At 37.9% G+C, this 18666-nt stretch overlaps 1 protein-coding gene across 1 annotated transcript in view; it reads left to right on the top strand.

Moving 5' to 3' along the window:
- Positions 1-18666, top strand: part of SPAG17 (sperm associated antigen 17) — a 3638922-nt gene that overhangs the window by 2269719 nt on the left and 1350537 nt on the right. Inside the window, exon 26 of the mRNA XM_044071485.1 lies at positions 5348-5474. Within this exon, the coding sequence (XP_043927420.1) occupies positions 5348-5474 (127 nt within the window). The remainder of the gene's footprint in view (positions 1-5347; positions 5475-18666) is intronic.

The raw sequence follows: 18666 nt of genomic DNA, 5'->3' as shown, positions 1-18666 counted from the left end.
GGAGGCATTTCTTGGGAAGAACAGTCCAATACACGTGGTCCACACTAGAGACCAAGTTGCATATCAATGTCCTAGAGCAGTACTGTTAGCACTGCAGGTATTTCAAAATACTTTTCCCCTTGGGGACTATAGCAAGTCAGACTGACAACATGTCAGCAGTCTGGTACATGGAGGAACTTGATTGTATCCCCTTTGCAGAGAGGACATTAGGGTTTGGGAATGGGCGATCTCATTAGGCCACTTTTTAATAGCGGTGCACATTCCAGGAAGACCAATGTGCTTGTGGACAAACTAAGCAGATTCATTCTGATGCCTCACATGCGGTCCCTCAATCAATCAGTAGCAGAGATGATCTTACAGCATTGGAGCCAACGTTGCTGTGATCTTTTTGCCACTGCCCTCAACAAGTGCAGCAAGTATTTCTCTCTTATCCCCCCTCAGGGGAATCACCAAGAGACACTCTGAAGCACACTTGACCCTCATGACACCTTTATGCTTATCCTCCATTACCCTTATTCCCAAATTTCTACAGAAAACAAGTTAGCTGAAGAGCTCTGTAATCGTCATTGCCTCCTTATGGCCTTGGCAAGTATGGTTCTCCTTTCTTCAGTCTCATCTTCATTATCTTCCATGGATATTGGAGCCTACTCAGGATTTCCTATCTCACCCATCAGGGATTCAACACCCCAACATTCAGGCCCTCAAGCCAACCACATGGTTTCTTTACTACCAGTAATAGTTAGACAGCCCAGGCTTTCTTCACCTGTACATGACATTTTTCTGGCTTCTCAAAAAGATTCTACCAAAAAAGTTTACAAAAGAAAATGGAAAATTTTCTTGATTTGAGCATCAGATAAGGGAACTGACCCTTTTCTGTTCCATTTTTCTGCTATTCTTCATGTTTTTGGGCAACCCTTTTTAAAGAAGGAGCAAGTTTCTCTACAGTTAAGCTTCAGTTAGCAGCAAATTCTTATTTTCACATAGGGAACAAATGTTTTTACTTGGCTTCCTTTAGTTTGTGTAAAGCCTTTATGAAAGACATTTTTCTTCTAAGACCTCCAATTAAGGACCCATCATCACCATGGGATCTAACAGCTGTACTTGAGGGTTTAACACAGAAATCTTTTGAATCATCAGACAAATCTGATTTACAATTTCTATCATGGAAGACTGTTTTGGTAGTTATAACTTCAATAAAAAGAATATCTGAACTCCAGGCTCTTTTGTCTAAAACGCCTTACATTATTTATCATAACGATAAGGCTTTCTTATGGACTAACCCTTCTTTTTTACCCAAGGTACCAGTATTCTGTCCAAAAATTTCCAGTAGAGAGTAAATGCCACAACTCCTTGATGTGCACATTCATCTACATTTTTATCTTCACAGGACAAAACAATTTAGAAAATTGGACCAACTTTTTGTGTCTTTCTCTCCAAATCACCTAGGTCATTCAGTTGCTAAATTTACCCTAACTAAATGGATGATGGATTGTATTTCATGGATTTACTCTAGGAAAGGTATGACATTATCTAAACTTCTCTGAGCTCATTCAACCAGATCCATGGCTACTTCATCTGCCTTTTGGTCAAGAACATTAATTGATGTTATTTGTGTTGCAGCTAAATGGTCCAATACTCATACTTTTGTCTCCCATTGCAAATTGGATATCATTTCCAGAAACAGATCCGCCTTTGGTTTGGCAGTACTTCAGTATATCCTTCCATATGGGCCACCCAAGATCAACACACCTGGGAACTCTGTCCCATACATTCAGGAAGAATGAAAAGGACAACATCTGATTTAAAAGTTAGGTGCTCACCATAATTAGGCATCTGTGTTGTTCATTTTCATTCTTCCTCAAATTTCCTCCCATCCTTCCCCAGTCCTTTTTGTTTCTGAAGAGACTTATTTGACTGTTAGTTTCTAATGCTTGTGTTTTTTTTTTGGTCCTATGGAGTCAAAATCAGAGGTGTCTGTACACATGCGTACATAGTGCATATGTGTGTTTGCATGTGTGTGTCTTGGTCCACAGTACTTGAAAATAGATTTTGAAATATATAAAGCTTTTAATATTCAGTGTTCCTGACTGACAGGAATGAAAAGTTAGTTCTGAAAAGCTTATTAACTAGAAAGGACTCAAAGCACTGTGAGCCTTCTTCAACACAAAAGTCCATAAATTCTATATTTGAGTGTTCCAGAGTGAAATCCAAAGATAAATACAAAATGCCTAAAAAAGAGTGACAAATAAGGCTCTTTCTTCTGAACTCTTCCCTTATCCCACTTAAGAGGAGAAGGTAAGGTAATGACACTTCAGTAAGTCATTTGTGTCAAAAGTTGTTACTTTTTTGAAAGTTACCTCAAAGGCTTTCCTGGCAGGATAACATTTCCTCCCTTTAGGAAGTGTTGTTAAGCAGCCTTAATCCTTCATCATCCATCAGTTTTCATATGTCAATTTCTTCTTGTTTTGTAGTCATTCCTTGACCATAGATATTGAATATGGGAAGATGATGAAGGCTGTTTTACAGACGCAAATAGAGATGGGTCTCACTCCACTCCCTCCAACTTCATGGAAGACAGGAACTCTACAGCATTGCCCTCCTTTTCTACCACTTCCTCATTGGCCCCCATTTTGGCACCAGTCCAAACTCACTGGTAAGCAGCCTGCAGGTGATACTGGTAGATGCATCAGTATCAACTGTGGCCTGCTTTTCAGGGCCATAGATAGTTTCATCAATGCCCTTCAAGTTAATGTTGCTATCTGAATTTGTAGTGTCTCTACCAGTTTTTATAACATTGTGACTTCCCCCACCCCCACTTTATTTGATAGTTATCATTATTTACTTGCAATGTAAGGCCTGTTTCTGTGGATGTTGTTTTTACTCTAACAAATACTTCTATTCCTGGCAATAGTTTATATATCCCCGACAGCACTTTCTGCCGAAGCAGAAATCATCGAACATACATAACTGAAAGTGCTGTTCACTGAAGCAGCACTTTCAGTTATGTATGCTGGTTGTTTGTGCCGGTCGCACTACGGTGCGGTTAAGCGAGAATTCCCTTTTCCCCACTGTTGTGCGACCTCGGAGTGAGAATATAAAAGTAGGGGGGTGTGGGGTGGTGCACTGGGGCTTGCCCCCCTGCATAAAAGAAGATTTAGTGTTTTTTTTTTTTTTTTTTAATGGAATTTAATGAAAGAGCTTTTTCGGTGAAAGCGCTTTTGTTAAAGTGCATTCGGGTATTGTGGATTGTGTGTATATCTGTATGTGGGTAATATTATCTATCTGTCTGTTTGCCTATTAATCTATATATGAGTTCACTTTTGTTAGTAACCTTTAGTTTAAGTTGACCTCTGTTTTCTGATCAGCAAAACAGATGGTCAACAGTTGTACCAGAGTGCACAATCCCACGGGTTTGGGAATATAATCTTCCCTTGGGATTGTCCAAGCTTGGAGTCAGAAAAAATAATTAGCAGGAGGTGTGTGGGGGGGGGGGGGGCTTTCCCCTGCAAAAAACACATTTTAAGATTTATGTGCTTCTTGTTCATCACCTGAGCATGCACAAAGACATTTTGATATTTTTTTGTGATGTTTATGTCTCGACTTTAGCAACATCAATGTTTGGGAGTTGCAATGATTGTGAGTATATCTATATATATATATATATCTATATCTATATATATATATATATATATAGAGAGAGAGAGAGAGAGAGAAAGAAAGAAAGAGGTAAGTAAACATACACCTATAATACAAACATATATATTCTTAGACATTAACGTATGTCCCTATTATTGGCTGTTCCTGAAGAATCTGTTCTCATTTAAGTATGCTTACAAACAGTAGTAGATTATTAGCATACAACTTAGATATGTTAAACATAATTAACTCATTACTAAATTAAACTGCTTCGCGGTAGTGGTGCTGCGGTAGTGTTGTCGCCTTACAGCAAGACGTTGTCCCATTCGATTCTCAGCTAGAGCGTCTTCTGTGTGGCGGCATGCGTGAATGGGCGTACCTTCGTTGAAGGTTGTGCATCAGGGCTGGTAACTCGGCACGTAAAAATCCACTACCAAACATTAGCAGACCGGAGTTCCGCTGTGGCGACCCCTAACCGGGATAAGCCGAAAGACACAACAACTAAATTAAACTGCTTGTAAAATATCTAGTGAAGCATGCATACTGGATCTGTATATTTGCATCATGCTTAAGGAAATTATTTGTGTGCGGTTGGTGGGTAGATACAGACAAAATCTCTAGTGTAAAAGCTAATGTACCTAATGTATATTCTATATGAGGAGGCAGCAAACAAAGGCATTATTTAATATGTGCTGTATGAGCATTATGCTAGTCATAGAGTAGGCTGTGTGATGATAATGTAGTCAAAGTGTAATACAAATAATATTTTTCTGGTTGTCCACTGACATAAAGGAAGAGCTTCTGTCTGTGACAATGACAATTCAAGTTAATTTATTAGCCTTCATCCCAAAAGGCCAGATATTCTTTTCTAGTGGAAGACAGAAGAACTGAAGGGGAATCCTGACTATAACCAAGGATTTCACTGTGGCAAAGAAGGTGGCTAGTATGACAAGTCTGAGGAGATAAATTGCAGTATGTCTGTAGGTTTCTTGGCATATCTGCAATTTGCACATGTTCCTTGTCCAGGAGATGAAAAGTTAAGGAATGAATGCCAATCAGCAGTATGGTTGCCATGAATCTTTCCTCAAAGAATGAGAGAGACAGAAAGCAATTTGATATCACTAGGAAGACATTATTTTTTCTAAGTACACTCAAGAAAAGTTAGATGCTTTCAGTAATGGCACACATTCCAGTAAAACAGGCACTTTCATTGGTTTTATTTATATGGTGTGGCAATGCCTGTTTTAATGCCATGCCAGTGACAAATATCCTTTATATGTTTCTGACTTTTTGAAATGTGCAGACATTTTTCATTTGGTGAGTAAATCTTGCCTTCCAGTAGAGCAGACATGACAGTATTCTTTGTGCAAAAATATTGAAATATAGCATCAGAATAAACCTCCTGGCATTGTCAAACAGTGTCTTTAACCTTGAACATTGTCTTTATTTTAGTGGCACTTGTCTTGAGGCTAAGGAAGTATTTTCTTTGACATGATTGTTTCATAAGATAGAGAATGAAATAGAAACTATATGACCAAAAAATGGTGTTTTGCCATATGTTATAAGGTTAGTGCATTGCAGTATTATGTGAAGTAAGCATGCTTTTTGTTGCACGTATGTATAATTTAGGAGAAATAATGCTAAATATTCATCCCTTTTTACCTTAAGTGTGTATTTAAGGAATGTATTCTTTTATTGTGCTCTGTTACAGGTTGAAGCAGAGCAAGTGGCATCAGTCATTCCCCAAGAATGTACATCAGAACTTCCCATGTTCCAGAATCTGAATGTTTCATGTCCAAATGGATTGGTGGTAACATATTTTAATGAAAGCTCAATAGGTCAGTCATAATATCATTAAAATATACTTTTTCATTGATCGATTATATAAACAAAGTGTGATTAACCTGACATGGAACTGAGTTAAAATACTAATAACTTCTGAAAAGTCTATAAAGAAAAGCAAATAAAATCAAGCTGCAGTAGTTTGATGTGAAAATATGATAGAATAACATGAGCACACACACTAGTATTTACTATCTCAATACAGACTGGCTGACCGCTACACATAAATAGTGCACCTTTAGGATAACAAGCACAGTCTGTGCATGTATGAAGGCAGCTGATAGAAAATCTGTGCAGCAGTAGCAAGTAAAGATAAATTACATTAAGTCAAAGGCCAAGAGTACCAAACAATATAAGAAGAAGAAGAGCATTTGATTGTGTTTATGATCTCCTCAGAGTGACACAAAAGATGATGTTTAATTCAAAACAGTATGAATAGGACTAAATGTAATCTTCCAAAAATCAGTGTTCTTTATGCTTTCCTACTTAGTGTGCAGAGTAAGAGGAGCTAGAATTAGATTTGCGCATCATTGGGGAACTTTTATGTCTAATATTACAAAGCCAAAAAACACAGGAATACATAATTACTAACAACAAACTTTTAATATTTGCAAACATAATTTGACATAACAAGAGAGTAAACTTTTCATATAGTTTGGTAGAAACCAGTACATTTTGGAATAATCAGTGAAACTACTAATTTTCTTGTATGTGCAGTCTTTTGTGTTGGCATTAACTTGCTAAGAATACTCTACATGCATAGCTAGATCTTGCATTTTGTAGATTTAGTGGTAGAAATAAAAATCCATTAAATAGATGACAGTCCGAGGAGTAAGAAAAATGTGGGTTTAATATGAATAATCATGTCTCATTTAATTGAAATGCAATTATTTGACCCCAAAATGTCTAAAACCTTTGGAGGCTGCTACTCAAAACAGTAACACTGCCAAAGTTATAAGAAACACAAAAGCAGTCTTTTTGCTGAAATGCATGCCACTTGAACCTCCTCCCTGAAGGCGTGTGTGCATGTGTGTGTGTGTGTGTGTGTGTGTGTGTGTGTGTGTGTGTGTGTGTGTGTGTGTGTGTGTGTGTGTGTGTGTGTGTGTGTGTGTGTATATATACATGTGTTTATTTATATATATATATATATATATATATATATATATATATATATATAATGTGTGTGTGTGTGTATGAAGTGTTTGTATATACAGACAGCCATTCTGATAGTTTTGGTACTGCAGTCAGTTTGAACTTGGCAAGTAGGTGCATTCCTCTCATCAGTTTTACTCTGTCTGAAGCAGCATGATTAGTGGTGTTTCAAATGTCAGTAGAAAACTGCTGCTAGCTCATTAGGGAACAGAATGGTTAAGTAATACACTTTCTCAAGCTCTTGATCATGTCTTTCTCTGGATAGTAAATCTGCTTAAGATTTTCCATTACTGCAACTTTTCACAGGCTACTTGCAGACATACATTCATTCTGTCTTGCTGGTTGTCTGTATATTCTAAATTTCCAATGTGCAGTTAAAAAAGTATAGTAAACTGACAACAGTGCTTGAAATACATACTGGAGATAAAAAGTTAAATATGTTGCATTATTGTTAACATGGAAAATCAGTCTATGCCCTTGGATATGAAAGATACATTTTTCTGCTAGATGTGCTCCATGCTTTTCCCTCAGAATGTATTGGTAGTGTTATAAAGTAATAGGTTTGTACTCTTTTCTAAAATGAGACAGTTAGCAAATTACAGAACTGTGTGCAATTAGTGCAGTGCTAGAAGAGTACTGTTTATGGCATGGTGGTGTTTGTTTATGGAAGTGGGGTACTTGCTGAGTTTGACAGAACACTGAACACTGTATTATGAGATGACAAAGCACACGGTGGACTGAGGGCCCCTACGGAGCTGACTACCTTGGATGCTTCTATACATGCTAATCCCCCAGTTGAAAGCATAGACATCTTACTCCTTTCTTTGGACCATCTGTGGCTTATCACCCTGTGATAGGTTTGACAACTGCTGCTTTCCCACCTCTCCACTGCCATGATCTCTTCTAACCCCTAGGTCACTAGTCAAACATGTGTCATTTGATTCAAATTCAGGGTACTATCCTTCTTTTCAAACAAGCCTGACAAGATAGTTACATTTTTAAATATTTTAAAGTAGGCACTTTTTAAAGAAGATTATATATTTAGCTTCGTATTTTGAAGTAAAGTAGTCCATCTGCCAAAGGTTCAATATTTTTGTCTTAAATAGCAACAAATCTTATACCGAAACCTGCATATGCAGTTTGAAGATGTGTATTTTTAAAACTGCAGTGCATTTACAACTAGTGCAATGCATGAATACTATAAAAGTTTGAACATTAAGTGATGTTTAGTTTCAAACTGGAAATAGCTATAACTAGCATTAAGGAGTAACATAATACTGACATTAGTAAGCGGGTCCTTTTTTCGCTATGACACATATTTCTAAATACACACACACACACACACACACACACACACACACACACACACACACACACACACACACACACACACATCAAAGCCATGAAAGCAGTTTATTTAGTGTACATGATAAAGACCAAGCAAGAAGTCACCTTTTTGATTTCTTTTGGTTTGCAGATATTGCATTATTGGGCAGGAGAAGGGATAGGTTTTGGTTACCAGTTTACAACACTATTATTTGTTGAGTAGATTTGACTAGTGTGCCAGGAAAGATAAGTGTATTTCATCATTTCAGGTATAATGTATGTGCTTACAACAAAATAGCAGATTGTTAATGTTAGGTAAGTGTGCTGTCCCTCAGTGAGCACTGTGACATTGCTACTTGTGAATAAAACATTTAATTGAAAACATCATTTACAGCAGCAGTACCCTTTGCAGAGACACAACAAACATGAATACTAAAAACTACATTTATGTTTCACAGCTCGTTTATTATATACTGTTCTAAAGTCCGTTATTATGAGTTTATGCATTATATGTATAATGACAGATCAAGCAAAAAATTCTAAGGCTTGCAATTATTGTCATTGTGAATAAGTTTTTGTTTTGGTTCATCACATGACACAGATTATATACACTATAACTGATTTAATAACCCCAAAAATATATAAATTTCAGTTATTTCACTTCATTTTTGTTATAAAAAGATTTACAGTTTGTAAAGAAGTAAACCAAGTCTGAACAAAAATAAGTCAAGTAAAGGTAAAAAGAAGTTAGGAACTAGTATTTTATTCATGGTAAAAAAATGAAAGTATTTGCAGCAAAAAGGGAGGAAAGTAGAAAAACAGAAAGTTAAGAATATTCCATCCCCTTCTGCCTCTAATAGGGACATAATTTTAAAGGATATCACTACAGGGAAAGAGCAACCTCTTGAAAAGGTGGATAACTAACTGGCATCAACATTACATCAAAAGGAGAAAAGTCTAAACCTCTACCTCTGATGCAGATCTTTGAAGAGCTAATACAAAAAAAACAGTGACTTTTAGGATTATTGCTGCTGTGATGATTCAGAAATCATGTCCAAATGAGAAGGTGAAGCCCTGAATGGGAGTCTAGCTGCTATTTTTGCACCTGCTGAGCTTTTAGCGGTACATACCAGGAAGACCTTCATCAGGACACCAGACAGTGCATATGCCAGAGTCTTTTAGTGTGCCATTTTTGTATTACTAATGTTTTGTGGAGGGCTGAGGCTGTACTTCAGTTTACACTAGAATGTCAACAGTCTTATGGTGAAGGTATCTCTCAGGTCCTCCACAGACTTCCCAGATTATCATTATTGCCTGTGACAGCCTTATATAATAAAATGAAATTGTCTTCATCCCTTCTGTCTCCCCGAGAGGAGGAAGACATTAATATGAGGCAAACTGAATCATCTTAAGAATAGTACACTTTTTACGATTAACTGAAGTTCTCCCTGAAAAATGTAGTATTTGGGAAGCTAATACATTTCATGAAAGAATATTATGAATTTGACAATAACAATGTGTCTTCACCATTGAAGAAGCACTTTGATTAACTAAGGACCGGAAAACTACAATCTTTGACAGTCTGTTGACCATTAGGATGCTTTTTAGACGTTTCCTGGTGGCTTCATTTGTCTAAACTAAAGAAAAATGACTAGTCATTGACTGCAGTGAAACAGATGTTTATACACACAGAAATTAACCTACACAAAAATGACCATTTCCAGAAAGCAACAGCCAACCAAACAAGAGAAGAAAAAGAAGCACTACACAGCATCACATACAGCTAACTTCCAAATGTGTTTGTACCTTTTAAAGATGCCATATACTGTAGTGGGAGCTTCTGCAATTTCTGGATAATTGGCAGCAGTTTGTTATAAAAGGATAGATTGTATAAATATTTTCAAAAAAAATACGGCATCATTCTGAGGGATAACTCTGCAAACATAACATCAACAGATAGTCATCATAAAGATCATTGCTACAGAAATTTATACTATGATTTGGTATACAGTCAAAGGCAAATAGTCCACTAATTCAATCATTTTCAGCAATCAGACATCCTAGACATATCTGGTTGCAATTTCCAGTTGCAGTCATTCAAGGGTGCTCGGTTTTAAAAAGTGCATCCCACACCTAAAGCAATTGTTTTTTGCAACCTGAAGTGAAAATTCAATTCACTGTGCTTTTTCCAGTTTGTCAGTCAGTCCTTTATCTTTGGCAGTACTAAGTTCAAACTTTCTTTTTATTCATTCTTGAAAATTATTACATAAAATGTTGTGATTTTAGTAAGTGATACTCATTGCTCTGACTTCAACCTGAAGGGTATCTGAGTTGCAAGCAATTACAGTGACTTAGCCATACCTTACCTTTCATAAAGATAGAGTATCAGAACAAATCCTTCCTTAATGGTTTCAAATTTCACTTTGAATAAGTCTACTCAACTCTATATAGTCTTTCCAGAACCAAAAAACTAAGGGAGAGAAAAAAATTCACACATATACACTTTCGATGTCTATAGACAACTCAGATACTAAACTGACAGGACAAAAGACTTCAGAAAAGAAAGTTTTCTATTTCTTATTAAGATAAAAGAAGAACAGTCAGTATCAAAACAAATTACTTCAAAAATTGTTATCCCACGACATTCAATATTTCTGTTTCTTTCATAGTAAGTTTCTTCCAGGCAAGTTCAGATTCCATTCTTCCAAGGCTATGGCTATATCGGGACTATAATATATAAGAGAATGCACAGAATTGCGAACGCTATAAAATCGACCCACAATCACCGAAAACCCAAAATGTTGAACACACTGATCCATTAAAAAAAAAAAAAAAAAAAAAAGCAAAACAAAATATAGTGTGGGGCTTTGCCCCCACACCCTCATACTTAAATATACCAACTACAAGATCGCCCCACAGTGGAGGAAATGACAAAATCCCGAAAACGGCTGTTCCTTGATTTCACTATTTTGCCATTTTGCATAATGATGTTCGAATAAACAGCGTTCGCAATTCATTGCGTTCGCTAAAATAATAGGGACCCACTATATCAGGCTGCTTTTTGGAAAGGGTTGAATTTTAGAAGTAGCAACTTGGTCTTCTATGCATACTTTTACAAAGCCCTACAAAACTGACTATTTCACTAGAGATAGAGCAGAATTTGCTAGGACTATACACCAGGGGTTCCTGGACTCTGATCCTTCTTCTTCCTCCCTTTCAATCTAAATTTTGGTATTCATGCCATATAGATTAGGCTACTGCAGTAGTGATCTAATGATAAACATAGTGCAGTTGTTTAAGTAAACTTACCATAACAATAGATGTATGAATAGATCACTGATGTAGTACAAAGATACTCCCTCCTTCTCTCTTGCTGTTTTTGTGAGGGTGGGGTCCCTATATTACCCTCTTCTCCTAGCACATTCTCCATTGCCAGGGCTCTAGCCTTCTCTGTTTTGAAGAAAGAAAGCTCTGATTTTTAGCATCCATATATCTGTTGTTATACTGACTCACCGTCCATCACCAGTGGATGTATAGGTATATGGAAAGTGTCCTGAAGCTTTGAAAGCTGGTCAGACATCCAGTGCTTGGATATGTCCCATATAACTTTGGCTGCTCGAACAGTGATTTATTCAAACATTTACTGCTATTGTAAATTTACTTACACAACTAAACTTTCATCCATTCAGATAACCAAAGTCTGTTGTCATTTCCATTATCTTCTCACTATTACTTCACTGCCTCATTGAGGGTTGCAGCAGGAGAAGCAGTGCTGGGTAAGCTGCTTCAGTTTGAGTCATGGTTGTTAAAAATAAAAGCATTTACAGGGATGATGTCCTTCATTGATCACTGTTGATCACTGTTGCAATATTAATTAAATACACAAAATATTCTGCCTTTGTCTTTGTTAAATTCTGCCACCCAGGTAGTTAGACCCTCCATTAAATGCAGTTATGATCCTTTCTAGATAAAACAGATCTTCTAGAGCTGTTGCTACTGGATCTGTTTTAAGAAGGCATTCTTGGTCAAGATTGCAATCTTTTCTTGAAGATGTCAAGTCTAGGTTATTAGATGCCCCTTTAGATAAGGAAAATCTCTTTGGCCCTGCTGCTGAGAATTAAAAAAAAACTGCAAGAGAGAGAGATGTAAAATTTGGCAAGATTTTAAACAGATAATCTGATGTTATTTTCATTCATTCCTCAACTGTTGGGTTTGGATCCATTCCTTTGCCTCTTCTTCCAGATCATAGAGCACTGAAACTCTCAAGCTCCCCCCTTTACCCGTATTGCTGTACTCACCTTACATACCCCAGATCTTGTTTGCCACCATAGTGTTCTGATATAGGTCACAAAACTCTCGAGTGAGATTTTGCAGTTTTGTGAGTTAAGACTTTTTTTCCTATAAACTTTATATCTTCTTGTTTCTTCCTCCCTTTAACATATTATATCTATAGTTATATTAATATCCTTCTACTCTTAAGAGTAGCCTTGATTACCATTGCTGGTGTCTGCCTACTTTTTAGTATTTTCCAATGTGAAAGATAATATCCAGAGGTTATATAATACTGTTTTCCTATTCACCCCTAGTATCATACAAAATCCCCAATGTTTTACCCAGTCAAAGGGAGGCAGCAGCACTAATAATAAACAAGCTTCTACAAAAAATAGTCATCCAAGAGGTTCCCTTAGACCAGAAAGAGTCTGGAACTTATTCAAGATACTTTTTAGTGCCAAAAAAGACAGGGAACTGGAGACCAATCTTGGATCCCAGCAAATTAAATTGATCAGTTCAGTATACAGAGTTCTGGATGGTCACAGTTCAGTCCATTATGCCCTTTCTGAAAAATGACTACTAGATGTGCTTGATAGATCTTCAGGATGCTTTCTATCACATAAAAATGAACAGACAGTCCAGGAGATATCTATGCTTCTGGCTGGGAGCCAGTCATTACCAATTCAGAGCACTGCCCTTTGGTCTCACCACAGTCCCCAGGGTGTTTATCAAGTGTATGGCAGTAGTTGCAACTCACTTGAGACTGCATGGATTTTGAGCATTTCCATATCTGGATAACTGGCTCCTGACTGCTCTGACCAGGCATCAACTAATAAAAGCTCAGGACTTCTTACTCCAGTTGTGGTCTCATCTGGGGATTTCTGTCAATTACAGCACATCTCAATTCAAGCAGACTCAGACTTTGGAATTTAATTGTTGCTCTCTTCAGTATGGTCTCTCAAATAGCTTCTCTCCCTCTGTACCAGATTCAAGCAATGAAGCTCCAGGTCATAAAGATCATTCAAAGCTCTTCTCTTTCAGCTCGTCTGATACTCCAAGCATTGGGTTCCATGTCAGCAGCAATACTCTTGTACCATTGGCAAGGTACCATATGAAGATCCTTCAATGGACACTCGCAACTCAGTGGTCTTTTATCCATCAACCTTTATCCAGTCAACTCAAAATAATGCAAGCTTGCAAAAATGACCTTCTATGGTGGATTCATTCCAATCAAATCCAGGAAGGCCCGTCCCTTTCTTCTCCCTCAACCCAAGGCCACAGTGACCACAGATACTTCTCAGATTGTGTAGATGGGCACTTCTTGGGAAGGACGGTCCAAGACACATGCTCCCCCTGAAGAGGCCAACATGCATATCAATGTCCTGGAAATAAGAGCTGTCCTCCTAGTATTGCAGGCCTTCTAAGCCACTCTTCCTTATGAATTCTTATAGCACTCATCATTATGATAAGCATAGTACATGTGAAAGAGATATTTATTACAGCAGTAGATGTTTAATTAATAATATGTATGCTTCAAGACACACTCCATCCCTCCATCACCTTCTGGTCTTATCCTTTGGACATATCCTTAGCTGCCATAACAGAATCTTTTGTAAGCCATACTCCTAAGTACTTCATTTTTATCATGTTCCCATAAATATGGGTATTGATGAAACAGATTATGTGTGGATACATAGTTTACAGCTATTGCCTTTGTTTTATCCTATAATTTGCTATCTTAAAAAGACTTGAAACTGTCTCAGAATGTTCCACAACATTGAAATGTCCTTTTCTGGTTTTACTGGGTACAAAATAATATCTGCAAATAAAGTCAACTTTTCTTGATTACCATGCCAGTTATATCTTTGAATTTCTGAGTCTTATTTTCATTGTCTGTGTTTCTAAATATAACAAAAATAACAAAGGGAAAAGAGGACACCACTGCCTCATTCCTCTGCTCAAACAGAACTTATCAAAGAAGAACCCCCAACTTTAATTTTTGCCTCCAATCCCTCATATTCCTCCTAATCAACCTTATTATTTTAGCAAGGAATGCAAATGTTTCCATTGCCCTACTCATAAAATCCCAGCTTACTCCGTTAAATGCTTTCTCTGCATCAAGACCCACCAACAACAGTGGTATTTTCTTACGTTCTGCTTCCATGTGTCTCATCATTGTTCTATTAATGTTGTCAGATGTTTGCTTCCCCTTCACAAAACAACATTGATCCATATCTATCAAATTTGGCCTAACTGTTGCCATTTGTTTAGCTATTATAGATGTAAACACTTTATAATCATGGTTCGGAATCAAAATGGGGCAGTATGAAGCTGGATCTGATGGGTCTTTACCATCTTTAGGTATTACAGCCACTGCAGCTATCTGCCAGGATATTGGTGCTTCTCCTCCTTTTAAAATACTGTTAAAAGCTTCCACATCTTTATCATTTTCTTCCCTCCTAACTTCCAAACTTCCACAGGAATAACATTTATTCTCAGAGACCTTCCTGTAAATTGGTTATACATTACCATTTTTATCTCATATTCTCTTATCCTTACAGTTATAAATTGAGCCTCTTATACCTCTAACAGTGGCATATTTATATCTTCCATAAATATTTCCATTTGTGCTTTTTCTTGATTTCCACATTTCTCTGCTTTGTATAAATTTCTGTAAAAAATTCCAAAATATTTCTAATAACTCTTCAAGATCTCTGGTTATTTGCCTTGCTACAGGCTCCCTAAGCTTGGCAACAACCATTTCTCCTTTCTGTTCCCTGAGCCATTTTACTAAAAGCTTTTGTACTCTGGCATTATTAAAAAATAAAAAGTAGCTTAACAGCAATATTTCTAAACTCATGTATATTATCAGTGTAGTCCCTTATTTTCTCTTTAGTGCTCTGCATTTACACCTCTTCTTTTCTGTGAAATTCCCCTGTTCTGCAATACTTTAACCTTTGTCAATCCCAGTAAATAATTTCTCTTACTTCTTGACTATATCTTTTTTTATTTCATTTCTGCACTAATTATAAACTCCACTTTCATTTTATTCCACTTCTAGCTATATTTTCTGAAGAGATTTATGTCTCCCCTAGTAACTTCAAAATAATTTCCACAACCCATTCCTTAAAATTCTCTCTGTTTAACAGATAGGCTGAGAAGCGCCAATGTCTCATTTCTGTTTTATTATCCTGCTTTTTTATTTTAATTATAGACATGTGATCTGAAGTGATTATTAGATGCATATCAAATATCAATTAAATGCACGTTCCTATGAAATATAATGTCTGTCGAGCCTAACCCAGTTTTGTATTTACTTTGGAGAATAATATTCAAATTCTTTCTGAGCTCCTTCTACTGCGTATTCCATACCAAATATTGTCATACATTTCTTCAAAACTCTACCTTGTTTTGTTATATTTTCCTTTCTAGCCCCCAATACATCATCACAGTAGTAAATTAAATTCCAGTTCCACATATAAGTAATATTCCCTGTTGAAACCTGATTATGTCTCTCAGAATTTTCTTAAGAGCCATTGTAGTAGTTTTAGGTGGAATACAAATGCAGCATAATCCTCATCTCTTTTCAGTAGCCCCTTACTACTACAAATCTACCATTATTATATTTTACATGCCCTCTTTTATCACTGTTGGAGCTCCTCTAGCCATTAATATATGTTCGCCCCCTTTCCTTTTTCCCAGATATTCCACTAACGAGGCACTCCTTAAAATGGAGAACATCGATATCTGTGCAGTGACTGAGACGTGGTACAAGAGCACCCCTGCATTACCAGGCTATAACTCATATCACACTTTTTGGCCATCTAACCTGGACCAGAACACCAAAGGCAGAGGTGTGTCCATATTCATTAAGGATATCCACACCTCCAGGCTAGTTGCGTAGGATAATGCATCAGAGGTTATTCAAGTGCAACTAACTCTGGGCAAAACTGCAACCCAAATTGTAGCTTGCTACAGTTCCCGCACCATGCCCCAGGATTCCCACTCCTCTTTTTTTGATATACTGGAAAATATTAGGGTTCAACCAAACACCCTAATAATGGGTGATTTCAACTACCCCACCATTAACTGGGAAAACTACTCATGTACCAACTCCTTCGCTCAACGCTTTCTGGAATTCATAAATTCCAATGCCCTGGATCAACTTATCCACACTCCCAGCAGGGGCAACAATATCCTAGACCTAGTCATTACTGACATGAGTGACCAGTGTTCTACACCTGAAGTCAGCTTCTTGTTGGTCAGATATGACCATAAGCAAATCACCCTAGATATATGCATCCCACCACCATTAAGGAAACCACGGTAAAAAAATTCTCGAAAGCCAGCTTTATGCTTCTTAAGACAGAAGTGGTGAACTTCATGACACCCATGCAGATGGACAATACAGTTATGACTGCTGAATCCTACACAAATGCACTCTATAAGCACTTACACAAGTGCATGGATCGTGCTATCCTAAACAGAACCAAGACGCTATCCTCCAAAAAAAGGAAGCCAATCTGGTGGTCCCCTGCCATAAACAAACTCTACAACAGAAGGAAGAAACTGTTGCAAAAGAAAGTAAAATACCATGAGTGGAGGATCTCCCTGGTCAGCCTCAGTAAGAAGTTGAAATCCCTTATAAGATCCTCCAAAGCTAGCTACGAAAACAAAATCACCACTGATTCTAAGGGCAACCACATAGCATTCTATAGCTATGTCAAGAATCTCAATGGCAACACCCAGTTCTGCTGTGAGTTACAGCACAACGGCATGAAAATTACAGAACCAACTGATATTGCCAACATCCTGGCAGATAGGTTCAGTGCTAATTTTATCCCCCTCTCACCCCCTAAAGGGCCCTTATTTATACAGGAAGAATACAGAGTCCCTATAATTACATCTATGCACTCTCTAAAAACAAATACACAGCCTCCATGGGACCGGACAACATCCTAGGCTGCGTTTTACATGAAATTCAGACTGAACTGGCTCCCCACCTAAGCACCATGTTCAATCATAGTCTTATGTCAGACTTTGTGTCCACTGAATGGCACACAGCAACAGTTATCCTACTCCACAAAGGGGGAGCCACCACTGATCCTGGGAACTATCGCCTTATTAGCCTGATGAGCCTGGTTTGCAAGGCCATGGAACATATCATCATGGAACTCATAAACAAAGACATTGGTAACCTCCAAACTCTGGACCCCACCCAGTTTGGGTTTGTGAAAGGCAGATCATGCCTTCTGAACCTGATCAACTTCTTTGAGGCAGTCACCAAAGCCATAGATGAGGGTAAGGTGAATCACACAGCCTATCTTGACCTTGCCAAGGCTTTAGACACCATCCCCCATTCTGGAATTATAGCTAAACTCACTAAACTAGGTATAAATCCCTACATCACAAGATGGGTTGCCAACTGGCTCACTGACAGAACCCACACTGTAAAAGTTGCAGACTCCATATCTGACTTCAAACCAGTGACAAGTGGAGTACCACAGGGTTCAGTCCTGGGACCTCTCCTGTTTGGTATCTACTTTTCTTAAGTACAGGCTAACACAGAAGCCCTCTGGCTAATGAAGTTCACAGATGACTGCAAACTAGGAGCCATAGTCGAGTCCCCAAATGATGTGGACATCCTACAGAAGGGCCTCACTGAGACAGATGCCTGGTGTCAGAGGCATGGCCTCAAGCTCACTGCCAAAAAGTGCATTGTCATCCCCTTTGGTAAAAGCTCTATACCCATGAACTACCATATAAATGGAAGTCTACTTAACTCCGAATGTGTGATGAGACATTGGGATCCAGGTGGACAGTAGTCTCTTCTTTGATAATCACATCACCACAGTAGTCAGGAAAACCTTCTATGTGGCACACCTCGTCACAAAAGGGTTCTCATCCAGGAAAAAAAGAGGTCATTGTTCCCCTCTGCTCGGCACTCATTAGACCCATTATAGAGTACAACGCCCCTTTTGGAATGTACCTCACAAGATATCTGCAGCAGCTGGAAAGGCCACAGAAGTACCTCACAAAGAGGACTACTGGCCTCAAACAGATGCCCTATACTAACCGTCTCAAAAAATTCCAGTTTTACTCTGTAGCCTATCATCTACTCCAAGGAGATCTCTGCTAACATATAAAGCTATGTTAAACCCAGAGCTGTTGAGCATGCTACACCTAAAGAAATCCCAATCCCTCCGAGCTACACACTCTAGAGACTTAAACTTTGTCACCGCAATAAACAGGACATGCTGGAGGGATAGATTCCTGCCTCAGAGACTTCCTATACTCTTGAACAAGCCACACATCTATGTCAAGCAAAGTTCCTCAGTAGCACTCTTCAAGAAAAATCTTGATGAGTGTATAGGAAATAGGAAATATACCACGGGGATCACTTCTGTGGCTCTGCTCTACAGGGGCACAGAAAATTAA

Source organism: Protopterus annectens, chromosome 5.part0 (genome assembly GCF_019279795.1).
Source record: "Protopterus annectens isolate FY-2018-M chromosome 5.part0, PAN1.0, whole genome shotgun sequence".
In the NCBI taxonomy this organism is placed as follows: Eukaryota; Metazoa; Chordata; order Ceratodontiformes; family Protopteridae; genus Protopterus; species Protopterus annectens.
Note: the sequence above shows the minus strand (reverse complement) of the source record. Positions and strands in the feature narration are given on the sequence as shown.